Genomic DNA, 18,501 nt, shown 5'->3' on the forward strand with positions numbered 1-18,501 from the left:
TTTTATTTGTCAGAAATATTATGTCACATCACTGAATCAACCTAAATGCATCTATACCAAACAAATCAAATTTTTACGTGTTAACGGTAACAACTGCAGATTACCATGTTGTACAGTTTGTGAAGAACGCTCTCAGAATCGGTGTCTGAAGCATGAGAAACTCAATGTTGTGATTCACAGATCAGCTGAAATCATTTCAGTTCATCACAACTGCTCTATTTCTTTCTGTGATGACTCACTTCTTCTCTCTTTCTGCGTTCCTGGTTCTTGCTGTGTCTCTTTACAGAAGAATTGGTCTCTCCTTCTTCCTCTGTGGCTGGTTCTCTAAAGGCTCAGTGGCAGTCACTAATGAGGAATAGGGCTGGATTCAAGGTTCAAGATTCATGGATCGTAGGTTCTTTGTTCCTCGGCTTAAAAGCTTTTTAACTCGGTCCGGTCACAGCCGTCAAAGACAGTCTGAGAATAAAAGATGTGAGAACCTCAGCTTCTGTATTTGGATGCATCGTGGGTGTCGTGAGTGGTAATCTACCGGGGCTTGAGCCATGGATAATTGTTACTTGAAGAAAAATGATGAGGACGTTGAAGATCTCAGTGGACAAGAAGTTTATTGCAGAATAGCAGTGACAAAGTAGAAAGCAGCCAAGTGGATTCACTTTTTATCTTGCTAACTTTTTTTTGCATTTATTCATTTATCAGGTGCTTTTATTTTATGTGACTTGCAAATGAGGAATACAACATAAGCATTTCATCCTGAGGAGGCAATAAGAGAGTAGTTCTGCAATACAAAGGTCTTTATATTCATAAAGAGAAGAGAGGTGAAATGCACATTCTCTTGGGCTCATTAAAGACCAAAAGCAATGCTGCATTTTGAGTCATTTGCTGAGTTTTGGTTGAGGATTACTGTAGTAATGCAGTACAGGGATGACAAGAGTCCAGACGAGGAGTTGTGTCTAAAAAGACTTGATCTTCTTGATGAATGCAGATCATCACGACTGGGCTGCAGAGCTTGTGGATGCGACAGGTTGATGTGACTTTGATTAGATACCCTGAAGGATCTACTTGTGAATCAGGACTCTGTGATGTCCGGTGACAGGAGGATCTGGTGATTAATGGAGCTGCTGACGGACCCACAGAATGAGGACAGACCGTTAGGAGGCAGCTCCTGCAAGCCTCTGGGATTGCATGTAGGTTTAGAGTGGGTTTAAAGCAGTGGAGCCACCCGAGCCTGAGTGAGTGTTTTGGGGAAAAATGCCAGTGAGGACAGATGTGTGTGTTTTGGCCAAAAACATTTGGACTGAACTGGCCAGGAGCAGGAGACTGTGTACACTTGTGAAAATATTGATATGTGTGCACATAAGTGTATTGCTTGAATATCTATACGGTTAATCCAGCCTGCCCTGGAGTTAAATGAGAATGTGGAAGGCTCATTACCACTATGCAGTACATTCCCCATTATACATACCTTGATATATTAAAAATAAAATGTTAAACTCATAATTTTTTTTTTTTTTCTCTTAGCGCTTTTAAATCACAATTAAAGGGGACCTATTATGCAAAAATCACTTTTATAAGGTGTTTGAACACAGTTGTGTGGCCACAGTGTGTGAAAACAACCAGCCTATAATGTTAAAAATCCACCCACTCATTTTTTTATAAAACCAATAAATCATGAACAGAACCAGCAGTTTCAGATTCTCCCTCTGTTCACGTCACCGAGGGGAAAAAGTCCTGCCCATTTGTGACGCTCTCTGCTCTATTAGCATAAACACAGCCCTGAGTGAGAAGCTGCGGTCCACCATTACTGGAGATCTATACAATGTCAGGCTTTACAAGTGTTGTGTTTTGGGATGCACTAATGAACATAGGAGTCGCCATCATCTGCCCTCATCTGAGCCGAGGACACTGTGGTTAAATGTCATTTTTGAAGTAAATATCCCAGAAAAAAATCGTTAACGTCTGAAAGAGCTTCTTGGCACTCTGTAAGGCTAATTGCTAAAGCGATCATTGTCTCTGTGTGTTTTCACTGATGCTGCCTTCAACTGCTGCCAGAATGATCATGAATAGGAATGTGGTATTTAAAAGTTGCATATGAAAGCAATGTGAGTCGATCGATTGTAGTTGTCAAGCTCGTGGTCAGAAGTGGGACAAGTTTGTGATTGCATGAGACCAGCTATGTTGTTATTTTTATCCTGCTGTGCTCCCAGTCTGTGTAATTCATAAACACAAATTTATTATGCATCGCATAATCAGATGACAGACTTTGAAACAGAGTATGTTTTCTGTAAAGATATCAGGCTTGTACTAATAGGGGAATGTTTATTTTTAAAGGCTAGCACTGCTAATGACTTGAGCACTTGAAGCTCCGCCCTCTTCTCCGGGAGCAACAGCTCATTTGCATTTAAAGCAACATACTCAAAATCAGTGCGTTTGGGCTCATACCCTAAAAGTGGCAGTTTTAACAAGCTATAAAAATTTATCTGTGGGGTATTCTGAGCTAAAAGTTCACATAAACGCTCTGGGGACATCAGTGTCTTATTTTACATCTTGTAAAAAGGGGCATAATAGGTCCCCTTTAAATGAGCCTGAGGGTGACCCAAAAATTAAAATTCTCATTTGATAGTATTCAGTATCAGTAATATTATCAATTCCACTGCACTGACACTATCAGAAGGGAACTGAATTGAGCTGGATAATGACACTAACTTTGCAGCATCAACACTCTTAGTAAACTCAATTGACTCAACATTGAACTAAAGTGAGCTCCATATTGACACTATTATCTTCTGTAGAGCTGCTTTACAGCTAAATTGAATTTGTTTCATAATTGATTCAGTTTACATTTTAGTTAACAGTTATTTTCCCATTTTTTTTTAATGTGAAGATGTGTTGAAACAAGCTCTATTGTATAAAGCTCTATACAAATAAATGTGATTTGACTTTTGCACTGGCATCCCATAATGCACTCTGTGCTGAGAATGAAAAAGCACAGATACTCTTCCCTCAATAACGCAATTATATAAAACAAACACACTGCAGAGACAGTACCTGACATCTGCACTCTCGTTGCTGCTTCATTTGTCTTTTTGAGTTTCGCTTGTGAGTTTATGCTATTTTTCATTGGAATATACTGGAATACATTAGAGGGTGATTTAGGAGAACTTGAACCAGGCCTAAAAGACTGCAAGGGCAAACACGGTATTGCCACTTAGATATCTAGATGTATTCAACACCATGTTTTTATGAATTCCCTTGAGGAAGTGCTTTTATGACAGCTAATGACATGGATAGAGCCATTATCAGAGACGATTACGGTGTTTATATAACATGCATCAGATGGTGCCCGCTGGCTATGTGCTCCACTAATTAATGTATGAAAGTGAGCAGCCATAGCCTCATAACTCTGCAGGGAATATTCAGCATTGACTTCTCTGGCTCACCACAGTTTCATTTAGATAACTCTTTCAAACTAAAGTACAGGCATGTTTTCTTGAAGTCATGAAGGGTGTTGTCACACTTGATCCAAACCCGAGTTCGATTGCTCCCCCTCCCCTAAGGGCTTTTATTAAATAACAAAACAAAAAATACCCTCATGGGGGAAATACTCTGGAAAGGCAAGGCAGGATAGGGCAGGGCAAGACAGAAGAAGACACAACTAGAAACCAACAGGACCTTAGGAACTTTAGTGCGAACCCGACACTAAACTAGACAGGAGTGCTGGGATCCAAACACCACAGTACGCACACACAACAATCCACATATTATTGGAGGGACCAGGGAGGATCCGGTTCATCGGGAGTCCTAGAGCCGAAGGGACAGACCATGGTTGGCTTCAGTGGGTCAGGAACAGTGTTGGGCAAGTTACTTTGGAAATGTAATTAAATTACTGATTACTCCTTTTAAAAGTAATCAAGTTACTGTTCTGATTATTTTATTTCAAAAGTAATTAGTTAAAATAATAGTTATGCTACTTTTTTCTGTACATCCATGAAATTTGCATGAAATAGTAAGTTTTGTGTCGCCTAGCCACAACAACACTCCTGATAAATATTTGTTATTAAAGCATCAACATTCATGAACCACTTTTCTGAACCACAACTAAATGCTAGCATAGGCTGCAGCGTACATGGTTTGGCATGGAAGAATACCAGGCAAGAGCACTTTTATCTCCTTTATCTCAATTCACAAAGTTCTGTTATAACATAATGAATCTTTCATAATGTCTACATTTCTTGTGCTATAATGAGAGGATTCGTGAGCACGCAAATTTCAGCACTGGGCAGGAACTCCAGCGTTGGACGGTGAGTGGATTCTAACACCTCTGACTGGTCAATGCGTTCCACAAATCAACATTGCTCAACGCTGCAAACACATGTTATCAATAGATACTCTGCCTTATGCTTGCGCTTCTTAATCGTTTTTATTTCATATTAGTAGTTCTTGTTGCTTTTGTGCAATGGATGAATAACAATTTATTTGTTTTTAGATATTTCATGTTTAGATATGTCTATTTTGCGGGAGTCCCACGAATCATTTTATTGTCCCGCATCCCTCTACGCACTCGAGCATCGAGTCTTGTCCCGCGCCGCACTCTGTTGCATTGCGTTGGGTCCCACGGGAGTGCAGATCTCTAATCCACTGCACTGGACTCGACAGTAGAAATTGTTGTATTGCTATCCGCATCTGGTTCTTTCTCCAGAAGTTTTACTGTGCCGTGATGCCCTTTCAAGTGTTTTAAATTGGATGTGGAGTTTTTCGTGGTTGAAAAGGTTTTCTTCCCCCACATAGGCTAAATGACAACGCACAATAAAGTTCTTGCCTTTGATAGAAATAAACTCAAAATAATGATTGTATTTCCAGCTATAGGATGCATGCTTTTCTCTCACCATGCAGAGTTTTTTGTTGGTAGTATCCACCTCTTAGGCGCTTACCAGTCAAAGGATGCTGCATGTGCAACACCCTTCTACAATCTAGATGATAAAACACTGCATTCTGTTGGCAATGATGTAATGCAGCTGTAACGTATAGAGACCTCAGCTTTGAACTGTACTCTACTATTTTGGAAATTATAACGCGTTAAATTACTTGGTTACTAAAAAAGTAATAAAATTACGGTAACGCGTTACTAAGTAATGCGTTACTGCCCAACACTGGTCAGGAACCCCTGTTTAGTGCTAAGGGTTGTGCCGGTGGGAAAAACCAGGATGACTATAGCAGATCAGGAACGCCTGCAGATGGCCAGGGCTCTTTTGTGTTGATAAAGATGCAACACGGGCAGTGGAATAGGAAAAACATGCAATAAGATTGGAGTGCACTTTTAACTTGAACACCATGTTCTTAGAATGCCATTTCATGCATGAGACGCTGCAAGAGATGCGAGCGCAACAGCCAAACGCGTCCATGTTTACATAGAAAAAAAGTAGCACAATCGAATAAAAAAACCTGTAAGTACTGAATGTCTGATATTTCATGTTTGCATCATGGTGACAGGCAGAAAGCTGTTGTTGTTTTTACAGAACTTTTATAGTTAATAATAGTCTGCTGGTGTTGGACCTTAAATCATTTTGAATTAGAATTACCTTGACTTTTGTGTTTTTTTTTTTTGTTTTTTTTTTTAAGCATTTTCCTCTTATTATTTCTGAACACAATATGTATAAGACAAGTTTGTACAATATGTAGTTGTAGTTTGTGCATCTTTTCTGCAAAGCTATATAACAAGTGATTTGTTTAACATTTACATAATGTTAACAACTTCATGTGTGGTGCACATGGAATAGAATTTTCTTTAACTAGAGGGTTATTAAAGAAAAATTAACTTGAATCATGTTGTAGTTACATTTTCAAGTTGACTGGTTAAATCTGAAAAAATCGAGGTTTAAATTTTTTGACAAATCACTGGCAAGGCGAGGCAGGATATGGCAGGACAGGACACAACACAACTGGGAGCCAACAAGACCTTGGGAACATTGGTCTGAACCTTGACATTAAACCAAGTCTGAACTCGACAGGGGTGCTGGGGTCTGAACATCAAGCTCTGCACACACAACATATCTCATGGATCATACAGCACACAGTCCAAGCACACTGGAGCACTGGCAGATGGCTAAGGTGGTGTGATGGGGAGGGACCAGGGAGGATCCAGTGGGTCGGGAGTCCTGGTGGACAGCCAGGGAGGAACCGGAGTGACTGACCATGGAGGCTCCTGTGGGCTGGGAACCCCAGTGGAGTGCCAAGGGTGGTTCCTGTGGGAAAGACCAGGATGGCTCCAGCAGATCAGGCTAGGGTGAAGCCAGAGGAGGGCAGAACCTGGATTCCAGGCCTGGAATGGATTCTGGGACTGCCTCTGTGGCTGTAACAGGGAGAGCGGGCTACAAAATAAAACAAAACCTACTCTGTAAGGGGAAATACTACAGCAAGGCAAGGCAGGATATGGCAGGACAGGACACAGCACAACTGTGAACCAACAGGATCTCTGAAACATTAGTCCAAACCCTGAGACTAAACTGAAACTAAACGACAGAAGTGCTGGGGTCCGAATGCCACTGTCCGCACACACAATATTTCACACGGACCAAAGAGCACACAGCCCAAACACGTCTCTTGGTGGATGGCAAACGTTGTGTTGGTGACCAGGGAGGCTCTGGTGGGTCAGGAACTTCAGCAGATGGCCAGAGCGAAGCCCGAAGAGGGCAGAACCTGGGGCAGCCCTCCAGGGCTGAAACGAATTCTGAGACTGCCTCTGTGGTCGAGACAAAGCAAAAACTATGGGTAGTGGTTCCTAACTATGTTCCTGGAACCCCCCGCCCCACAACAATGCACATTTGCATGTCATCTGCCACACCAGACTTGTTGTGGGCCTCTGTGTCTACTGGCACTCTGAATTTTAGGCTGTCACTGGCCATTTGTCATACCTGTTTACATCAAGTCCTACCAATTTCAGAGCAATCTCAATCGCCATATAGAGAAGGTATGCTTCCAAGAAGACAACAATACAAGCATACAAGGCTCCTACAGATTAGAAGCACAGCATCTGGACGGGACCCAAATGATGTGCTTAGAGTCTCTTGTCCAATCATGACATTTTATAAAAGCAATATGCTACTCAAGGCCATGCACTCGAGTATTTTACCAAAGTTAGGAGGGTTCATATTGTGCTTAACCACCTTACATGTGTTAACATCACTGTAACATCACTGCGTTACCACTCCTTGGCTAATTTGTAGAACCTCACAATTGTCTTCTTATTTGATATATGTGTAGACTGACCTCGTCTCTGAATCAAATTGTTCTTTATTTCCAATGAGAAAAACACGTGTTCTGTTTCTTTTTGTTCGCACTTCAAAGAAGGTTTCTGTCAGAGTGAATTAGCCATGAAAGGCAGACAGTGGGGAAGGGTGTTATCTCAGTGTTTGGCCTCCGGCACGGAGCACAACATCTCGTCAACGCTGTACACGCCACTCTAAAGTGGACCGTGAACCAGTTTGACCAATATCTGTTGAGAACATGACGCTCTCTGGGTGAATTTAAATGGCTGTTTGCACTCTTGAAGGGTGCTGCTGGAGGCCGCTCTATTCATAGGGACCTTCTGAATAAAAGCGGAAAAGAGCAACTTCAACAAGGTGAAGTTTATAAAAGAAGTGATTTTCTTATCATTAAGGTGGCGATTCCAAGGGGAATTTACTTTTACTTGGGATTACAAAGCCCTCAAATTGCTCTTGTGCACTATTTGTTTAACAAACATAATTTTTTTTTGCATCAAACTTGGTATCCATTATTTTCACTGGGATTGATACTGAACACTGAGATTGGTATTGTTAACATTGCTAGAAATGATTGTGTGTCAGAAAATCAGTATGATTAAACATAAATTAATTACATTCTTTATGATTTAATGGAGACTGCACCCATTAGTCCAGACAAGCATAACCTTTAACATTTATAAAGAGTTTGTAGGAGTAGACCTACATTTACATTTATACGTTACATTAATAAATCAACGCTGATGTTTTTATTCAAAGGGACGTACAGTAGAGCTGAGAGTTGGTCTGCAACATGCATGTAACATAAGACACAAGTAGTTTGTTGTGCTTTGTACACAATATTTTGCTAACCCATTTATGTGTAGTATATTGTGACCATCTTAGGCATCTTATTGGTCTTAGGTATTGTTGATTATTAATATATGTTTTTATATTTAACTGTGGACTCTCATTTCTGCCTAAAAAGCAGTAATAATGATAACATTTTTCTCTAACAATGATACAGCAAAAACAGTGCAGTATTCTAAAAAAGGTTTAAATTCATTACTTGACAAAAGGAAAGCAACCTTTATTAATGTTACTTGGAAATGCATAATATACCTACTTCATCTCTGAATTCACTTTGTTCGTTTATCCATCTTGTTAGCCAAAGTGCAATGTTCACCTAGTGTCTGAAATCAAGCCTTTGTTGATGTTTTTTTTTCCATTTCTGTGGGCTCCAGATTTAATGTGCATTACAGTTGTCAATGTGACTTTATACTTCATATTTATCTATATTTGTTTCAGCCTATACCCCGTACAGCTGTCTCATACTAAACCAATTACTCAAATCTACTGGTTGCTGTATATCTCTGTTATCTATGTTCCAACCAGAGTTTTAATATCTTACCAGTATTGCAGAGGTTACTCCTCTATTAAAAAGACATATTTTTGTCTCACTTCAAATTGAATATTTATCTGTTCCTATTATATATTCATAGCATATACAACAACTGTTTTTAGTTGCAGTGTTTTAAATTTTTTTTGGACACAATAGTTTAATATGTATCAGCCATAACATTATAAGAATAATGATTGTCTTTCGGATTTGAGCCAGAAATATTATCATATTTGTAATTTATGCAATTATTTAATTTCCCTGTAAATTTCAAAGCATTGTCTGCTGTACCCTGAGTAGGGCAGAATGATGCTTGGTTTTCTATGGAATTGACTCTCTCTCCCTCTCTGTTTCTCTCAGAGCTGACTCTCCAGCAGGCTTTGCACCGGTCTGTATTCATGCCGTGTTCCAGCCCATCTCCCAGCATGCCTCACTGCTGGGATCAGCACAGCAAGCTACTTCCAACAGTGGCAGGCATCACGGCCAGTAAAGTGGCAGCGTGGAGCGTGGATGAGGTACACAGAGCTCCCGCGTGCATCTGCATTTCCCACTTGCTATTCAAATTTTGTTGAATTAATGCAAGTTTTTTTTTTTTTTTTTTTTTTTTTTTTATCAGTTTATTTGTTTTGGGATCGGTTAACTTCAGCTGTTGCACCTCCTCTAATCCTCATTGTTATTCTGCAGGTGATCGGGTTTATCCAAGGACTTCCAGGATGCGAGGAGCAAGTGCGCACCTTCAGAGAGGAGGTAAATTATTCCCTTTAATCACGAGTGGAATCAGAACGACTGAAGCCTGTGGGAAATATTTAACTAGTCTTCCATCATGAGGTTTGGCTGCTGGAGTAACTGAAGCATTTTAGGAACACAATATAATGCATAAGGAAGAGAGCATGGGGCATGATAGGAAATGTGAGGAGATCTCATTGAAACCATTTATAGGCATGTCAAGTCATCCCACGTCACAGCATCATGCCTGTTTACAGCTAACAAGAATGTTAAAGAGGCCAGAGGGCTGCTTCTTTAAATAATCCTGCTCTCTGAGCTGCTGTCTGCTCTTATTTCCCATCTCTCTCTCCTCATGTTCGCTTCTGTCTTGTCCTGTGTTTTTTAATTATATGTGCAAATGGGAGCTGCATTAATTAGTCCTGTCTTACATTGGGGTGTAAAAGTCTCAGAGCACTGGTGAACATTATTCTACCTTGTGTTCTTTTATATTATGAAACAGTTTGTTTTATAATATAAATTGCTGATATGTATTAAAACAGCACTGGGATGTTTTACATATCTCTGTTCTGCATATGACATTTAGGCAAAATAAGTGATAATATTGTGTTTCAAATGTAAGTTACTTAACATTAACTTCCTGTTTATTGAACTGTTGGTTAAAATCAATGTTACAGTATCGGCATGAGTTTAATTACCTGCAGCCAATCTATTCCACACACATTACCGATTGTGAAAATGTTTTAATTGCATGCAACTTTTTGTGGTTTAAAATGTATAATATTAGCATAACAGTTGCATTTCACATGCATTTCTGAATGTTTTAGTATTTGTTATATGCCCTTTTTTAATCAGTGGCAACAGCACTCGAAATGTCTGGATTTGTGAAATAGATATTTGACATTTTCTGTCATAACCATTATTTATATTCAGACTGTAAAATTTCTAACATGTTGTTTATTTCCAGGCCCCAGACTTAGACTTTTGAATCCCATGAACATTTATCTGAAAAGATCTTATAAGATGACAGCAGCTTTGGATTTACTGAGATTGCACTTGTCTCACATAATCACCCGTTCCATTCACTCATTGTGCTGTGATCTCATTAGATTGATTGCAGTGGTCTATCTAGTGATGTGTTTAGTGATTATGTCTTCCTCTCAACTGAACCTTTAAGTTGAAAGCACCACTTAAATCTTCATTTGAAACACTGTGTCTATGTTGAAAGTGACCAACATCAGTCATGGTGCAGGTGCAGCAGCTGGATGTTGTCTACACCGGATGTGTCAATGTGTAATATGTAAGCTTGAAGATATCCTACCTTATTACACGACTCTGACTGGAATACTTGATTCTGATTGGTCAGTCGCGACATTCAGAGGTATGTTATTCCACAATAACAGCCAGTAAATGCTGATAACACAGGCTCATCCGGTTAACTGCCGTCAGTGCTATATGCTTGCTTGGAATAGTTTTTGTTTGTGGATGCTTTGTGTTCGCTTAGCTAATAAAATATTAAGACTCAAAACAATATTATGAATGTCATCCTGGTATCGCGGACTTGTTTCATACAAATGCAGTTGATGCCATTTTGCGACAATTGTTTTGTACACTATAATGGATTATGAGATAACTAACAAACTGGTGCGATTTCTTCTTCAACTGCTTTCTTTGCAGAAGCTTTGCGTTCTAGTAATTTAATTCAGAATCATGGAGTCGTGTAATAAGTGGGATAATGTACATCCCGCCGGTTGTCATCGCTGAATAACCCCCTTCAGTGTGATACAAGTGCGGATCACCCTGTTGGGGGTTATTCTGCTATAACAACCAGCTGGATGTGCATTATCCCTTACTGAAATCATAGTTAATTTTCTGGAAATCCAGTGGTGTAAAAATGGTGTAACGAGGCACTTTCCTGTGTGAACAGATCTGCTTATTATAATGGGAGGATGTGGTTTGTCATTGCAAGGAACAGATGCAATGGGGTTACTAATTATAGGCTAAAACAAGAGTTCTCCTGTTTGCGTAGTTTAAATGTCATCGGCACCCGAGTACATTTCCATATCATCTCACACTTGACTTTCACACAGGATTGTGCTGTCAGTGTGACTGTACAGTATATCCAGTGCTATAGCAGAGATGTGGAAACTGCTAGAGATTCTGCCATGCTGTTGATAGCGCGGTACATGTATCTGCATAGCTTTAGATTTCAGCAGCTGCTGTGACGCCAAAACCTGGAAGACTAATTCACCATGTGTTCCCTCCAGATCTTCCTATGGGCTTTTATAATGGGTTTTTTCAGTTTATTAATAAAACAAGGTCTGTGGTAAATATAAATGAAAAGGGTCATATGGCGATTTCAAGTTTTCCTTTGTCTTTGGAGTGTTACAAGCTGTTCGTGCATAGATAAGATCCATAAAGTTGCAAAGACTAAAGTCTCAAACCCAAAGAGAGATTCTTTATAAAAGTTAAGACTCGTCTAAGGCTTCCTAAAACGCCTCATCACCCAAATGTTTATGCAAAGAAAGAAGGCGCAACTTTTGTGTGTTTCCAAATACGGTAAGGGGCGTAACGTTTCCGTCACACGCTTGAGGCATTCAGCCAATCACAACACACTGGATAGCAGGCCAATCAGAGCACACCGTGCTTTTCAGAACGATGAGCTTTGTTAAAATCGACTTTACAACTTCACTTAAGCCGGGCTCACACTGTACAATTTTTAATAGTCCTTTATGATTGTTGATTGTCAGATTGTACGAACATGAGGATCATGTCACTGTGGGATTCAGTTGTCATTAACGTCAGACTGTAAGACAGTCAAAACGCATTAAAACTAGTGCGTGCAAGAAAACTTCCCGTTTTACTTTATCAGCCCAGTGGCTGCGAGCTGAATGGTGTAAGCAACACTACACACCCACATGAAAACAGCAGCACAACCAGTGTTTATCATAGCAAAGGCAACATATCATATGAATTTGCATTAACAATATGCATTTAATTCTGACCATGGCATGTCTAGAAAAACAAAGACAGTTGTTACGTTTGTCGTAAGAGACGTCACACTGCAGGACTGTGCGCCAAATCTTCTGACAAGAATACAGATTTTAGCCTATTGGGTTATAGGAATACTTTAGGATTTTCAAAATTTGGAACCAAATCATGGCCAAAATCGCACCGTGTGAGCTGGGCTTCACACACACCCGTACTTAAAACAGACATTTTGATGTTTATTTTTAAAATCATATGTGTTTACGTTGACATCGAAACATACAAATATCATGTGTTTGTTTATCGCAGACATAAATTAGACAAACCCCATTATAAAAGCCCAGAGGAAAATCTTGAGGAAACCTGTGGTTTTCTAATAATTAGTATTAATATGAATTTTAGATGACCTTTATTGTCATTTCACTTGAAGTTCATCTTTAAAAACACTAATATCTTAAATAATTCTTAAATATAAACTTTAATCAATTTCAAAATAAACATAAATTTGTCATTCTGCGCACATGGTGCCTACATTCACATTTAAACATTTTTAGTGTGTTTCTTTTAATTCATTTACATAAATGATCATTTTGATATTGTTTTGATATATTATTGTTTATCATCCATAACACATAACATAATTATCAACTTCTTGTATCAGCCAGAATTTTAATATGGTGCATCTGCTATTATCTGATCTTTTGATTTGTGTCCATGAAGATCAAAATATAAAGAGAAAATAATCAAATGACATGAAGCACCTTTCATTTATGCAGTATTTTAATTGCTGGATTATACAAATCAATACATTATTATTATTTAAAAATATAAAACATTTTCCACTGTTTTAATATTTCATATTTAACTAAATGGTTATATAAAATCCCTAAATTTCAACGTCTCTGTGTTTGTTCTGTTGCATGAATTTCACCTAGAAATGACACTGAATCAAAGAATTGCAGAGGACATGCATCTTCTGCTCTGACAGCTGTGTATGTTTATCTGCTAATTTATTGTTGTTTGGTTTCAGCAAATTGATGGCGAGGCCTTCCTGTTATTGACTCAGGTGGACCTGGTGAAGATCCTCAGCATTAAACTAGGGCCGGCTCTCAAAATATACAACTCTATACTAATGTTTAAAACCACAGAAAACTCTGCCTGCAACGAACTCTGACCAGACAGACCGACAGCCAAGAGAGTTCAGAACTGCTTCAGTCAAAGGGCTCATCATAAAGATTCATACAGCACACACCACACTATTATACATGACCAACACGATGTAGATAATGTCCGAATGAGCAGATAATACACACGTGATGACACTCAGAATTCATTCAGACAGCACAAAGAACGTGTCTGCGCTGTCAGTAATAATCATATTTGTATGCACTTATTAACTCACATGATGACTTCATGTAGTGCTGTTGCATCATAGTGTCGGTGAGAATGTATATTTTACTGAGGGGTTATTGGAGCACTAGCGCTTTTCTAAATTCAGGTGCTAAACGAATGCAGCTACATGCACTGAAGAGCCGCACAATGTCTGCTTTTGACTCTCGTTGTTTCTGTTACAACTCATATTGATATCTCTTCTCCTTTAATTCATAGCTGTAGATAATTTAAGTGTTTGGAAAGGGTTCTGGATGGAGGACTAGCAGAATGGGGTTGAATATCAGAGCATTAGATAAACGCATGGATCCTCTTTGATTTTTTGTTTCCAGTGTGCTGTGACGCCATATTAATGCATCATGCCACAGTCCTTCATTACGGTTAAGTCATGGATTTTATGAATGGAGACTGATGTAAGCGTAGCGCTCTTTCGTTATTTGTTTTGATACAATGGATGTAGAAATGGAGCTCGGAGGGTAAAACTACACTCAAGGCACAAATAATAATTGTGAGAGCCATATTGGTATTTCGTAATAGAATGTACCTTAATATTCAGAATGCCTTCATGTGCACAGTGTAAGAAGAAAAGTGTCATTTTTCATTGATATGCAGATGTATTCATTTTATTTCTGTTGCTGAGGTATGCAGCATTAAAAATACATGAAATTTCCCATTTATTTATTTAAGATTAATACTTTGACTATTTAAAAACCAATGTGCTGAACACGTCATTGTGGACATGTATGTTAACAAACCTAAACAGCTTGTGTTGAAATGCTGTTTTTACTCACTTTTTGAAAATGAGTAAACTTACTGCACTCGGCTGTATGATTTCCCATATTCAAAACTCATTTATCATGTCAATTTTCTTCATGCCACGAGAGCGTATAATGAACTGTTAGTTTGGGGATTTAAAATTTAAATATAAAATGTGTAAATAAGCAATGGTTTAGAGTGGAAGTGCAGAAACCAGTGGATGGACTACTAAACTTCACTGTAATTCATTTGCGAATAAACTTGCTGATTGAAAGGTCTTTGTCAACACAATTGTCTTTTTAGTGATTGCATGATTAATATTATAATGTGGCATTTATTTTATTGCTGGTTTATTATTTGATAACATTTGCATGTGATAAAGCAGTATACCTCTTTAATTGATTTCTTGACACCTGTTTCAAAAAGTAGGTAATGTTTTAAACATCGGCTGTGTTCAGAATAGCATACTACCCGTATTTGCAGTTCAGTTTGTGATTATACTGTATGCATGAATGCCTTGATGGGTTTCGGCTTATCTACTACATTTGCCTAAATGCACCATGTAACAGAGCACACTGTATAGAATAAGGTATTCCACAATGCAATGCACCTGACTTTGCATTTTCAGTGAGATGAACAAGAAAGTCATATATGCAATAGTGTTCTCCTAAACTCATGGTTTAAATGGACTGCATAGACTACTTAGTAAGAACAAACACCACTTCTGCCGCAAATGTTTAAGAAGTCACCTGTGTGTGTGTGTGTGTGTGTGTGTATATACAGTGAGATCAATAAGTATTTGATCACCCTGTGATTTTGCAAGTTCTCTTACTTAGAAATCATGGAGGGGTCTACAATTTTCAGCATAGGTGCATTTCCACTGTGAGAGACAGAATCTAAAAATAAAAATCCAGAAATAACATTGTATGATTTTTTAACAATTTATTTGTGAATTACTGTGTCAAATAAGTATTTGATCACTTGCTTATCCGCCAGATTTCTGACCCTCAAAGACCTGTTATTTTGTTTTAAATAGTCCAGCTACACTCTGCTCATGATTCTAAATTAGTAGCACCTGTTTGAGGTCGTTAGCTGTCATAAAGACACCTGTGCACCCCACAATCAGCCAAAGTCTAAGTAGCAACATGGGCAAAACCAAAGAGCTGTCAAAAGACACGAGACAAAATTGTAGACCTTCACAAAGCTGGAAAGGGCTACGGGGCAATTGCCAAGCGGCTTGGTGAAAAAAGAACAACTGTTGGAGCAATTGTCAGAAAATGGAAGAGGCTAATGATGACTTTCAATGTCCCTCGGACTGGGGCCCCACGGAAGATCTCTCCTCGTGGGGTATCAATGATGCTAAGAATGGTGAAGAATCAGCCCAGAACTACACGGAGGAGCTGGTCAATGCCGTGAAGAGAGCTGGGACCATCGTTTCCAAGGCTACTATCAGTAATACACTAAGACGTCATGGTTTAAAATCTTGCATCGCACGGAAGGTTCCCCTGCTTAAGTCAGCCCATGTCCAGGCCCGTCTGAAGTTTGCCAGGGACCATCTGGATGATCCAGAGGAGTCATGGGAGAAAGTCCTGTGGTCAGATGAGACCAAAGTAGAACTTTTTGGTCTTAACTCCATTCGCCGTGTTTGGAGGAAGAAGAATGATGAGTATCATCCCAATAATACCATACCTACAGTGAAGCATGGGGCTGGAAGCATCATGCTCTGGGGGTGTTTTTCTGCACAGGGGACAGGACGACTGCACTGTATTAAGGAGAGGATGAACGGGGCCATGTATTGTGACATATTGGGCAAAAACCTCCTTCCCTCAGTCAGAGCATTAAAGATGGGTCATTGCTGGGTCTTCCAACATGACAATGACCCAAAGCACACAGCCAGGAAAACCAAAGAGTGGCTCCATAAGAAGCATATCAAGGTCCTGGAGTGGCCTAGCCAGTCTCCAGACCTAAATCCAATAGAAAATCTTTGGAGGGAGCTGAAACTCCGTGTTGCTCAGCGACAGCCCCGAAACCTGACCGATCTAGAGAAGACCTGTATGGAGGAGTGGGCCAAAATCCCTCCTGCAGTGTGTGCAAACCTGCTGAAGAACTACAGGAACCGTTTGACCTCTGTAATTGTTAACAAAGGCTTCTGTACCAAATATTAAAAAATTTTGACTCAAGTGATCAACTACTTATTTGACACAGTAATTCACAAATAAATAGTTAAAAAATCATACAATGTGATTTCTGGATTTTTATTTTTAGATTCTGTCTCTCAATATATATATATATATTAGGGTTGCCACCCGTCCCGGTTTTCCAGGGATTGTTCTCTTTTTTGAGCGACAGTACCGGAAAATTTATATTCTTTCCCGTTTTTTTGTGAAAATGTACTTCTAAAGTCGAATTTCCTGGTTTCAAATTAAACCGTTTTTTCTTCATGGTTGTGTACATCCAATCCTGTGTCCGTAAACGGGTAAAAACGGGTAAACAAACAGTGGATTTACAATGCCAGGCGTTTACTTTTATTTGATTGGAAGCTCAACTTATCGCCTAGCAACTGCCTGTGCTGTCCGTCAGTTGCGCGCGCACATCCAGGATGAAACAGTGTGACATAAGGAACAGGATGTCAGTGGGGTTGGTCAAAGCTGAACTTCAAGTTAGATTAAACTTTAAATTATCATGCTTGGAGTTTAAAGCATTCATTGAGGGACAGCCGGGACTTCTGCAGGCAGCAAAAAGGGATGAGAAATACACATGGAAAAAGAGGTGAGAAATGTCAGTCTTAGGTTGCCCAAATTAAGTTAACAAAAACAAAACAAAGTTGTTTATAATCTATTATAATACATGTAATCATGTTTTAATTGCTAAAGAGTATAGCCTATCATTCTACAAATGATTAGATTTTATATTAGATTATAATTATACAGTATATGTTTACACAATGTTTATACAAAAGTGTATTTAATGTAGAAAGGAGTCCAGAGTGAGTGCATGTACGCCAGGGAGTGCATCTATGTCAGGGAGTGCCTCTACGTCAGGGAGAGCAGGACAAATATAGGTAACTGTTAACAAAGTATATTTGCAAATATGGGTTGACCCCCCCCCCAAAAAAAAAGTGTCCCGGTTTTTCACAAATCAAAGGTGGCAACCCTAATATATATATATATATATATATATATATATATATATATGTATATAGTAAAATACATAGGCACCTTTATAATGATGTTTCTTCTTGCCTTGTAAATACATTCCATTTATGATATTTTTCATAACGAAGCGAGTTGAACTGTCTCTCTCCATGTTTCACGTAACTGGCTGTTTGCTGCACATGTTCTAGAGTAAATCATAAACTCTGGATCTCAACCTTGAGCTGACAGAGAATGTTTATTGTGAATGTTGTGAGCCCACTGAACTCATTATACTGTAAACCAGGTTGGATTTGTTTGGTTTTGTCACTAAACCTACCCTTAAACTCAGAGTTTATTTATCTTACTTCATGGAACAGGACACAGGCAAAAGCTCTAAATGAAATAGCCGCATACTGAAGAAAGTAAGATGTAATTTTTCGATGTGCAAAATGGCATTCAATGTTACATTGCAAGAATCTACATCATACACACTCTTATGTCTACTGTTACCAATGACTTGTATTGTGTTGAGCCCTGGAGATGTTGACAAAAGTGTTGGAACGTGATGTGCTCAATAATGACATTCTCTAGGGATTAATCTATTTTAACAGACCTCTACTCCTGATAGGGCAAATCTGAACATGACTGTTGTTGAAAGGAAGCTTTATATTCGTCATGTATACGTCCCTTCCTTTAACTTTGTAAATCTTATTTGTAAATTACCGCTTTTCGAAAATTTCATCAGATTCATGTCACCGCGTCCACTGTTATCTACAGTCTTGAAGATACATTCCTGCTGTTTTAATCTTACAGTCTTGGTTTTAAGAGAAATATGTGTGCTTTTAACACTCAAGGAAATCTGACAGTATGTGTGTTG

General features: G+C 38.9%; 1 protein-coding gene across 1 annotated transcript in view; it reads left to right on the top strand.

Annotated features, from left to right (window-relative positions):
- l3mbtl3 (L3MBTL histone methyl-lysine binding protein 3) overlaps positions 1–14,774 on the top strand; it is a 64,350-nt gene extending 49,576 nt beyond the window's left edge. Inside the window, exons 20-22 of the mRNA XM_079433825.1 lie at positions 8,995–9,149; positions 9,319–9,381; positions 13,376–14,774. Of these exons, the coding sequence (XP_079289951.1) occupies positions 8,995–9,149; positions 9,319–9,381; positions 13,376–13,519 (362 nt within the window). The 3' untranslated portion in view covers positions 13,520–14,774. The remainder of the gene's footprint in view (positions 1–8,994; positions 9,150–9,318; positions 9,382–13,375) is intronic.
- The last annotated feature ends 3,727 nt before the right edge of the window (positions 14,775–18,501 follow it).

The sequence above is a fragment of the Barbus barbus genome (genome assembly GCF_936440315.1).
Source record: "Barbus barbus genome assembly, chromosome: 14".
Taxonomy (NCBI): Eukaryota; Metazoa; Chordata; class Actinopteri; order Cypriniformes; family Cyprinidae; genus Barbus; species Barbus barbus.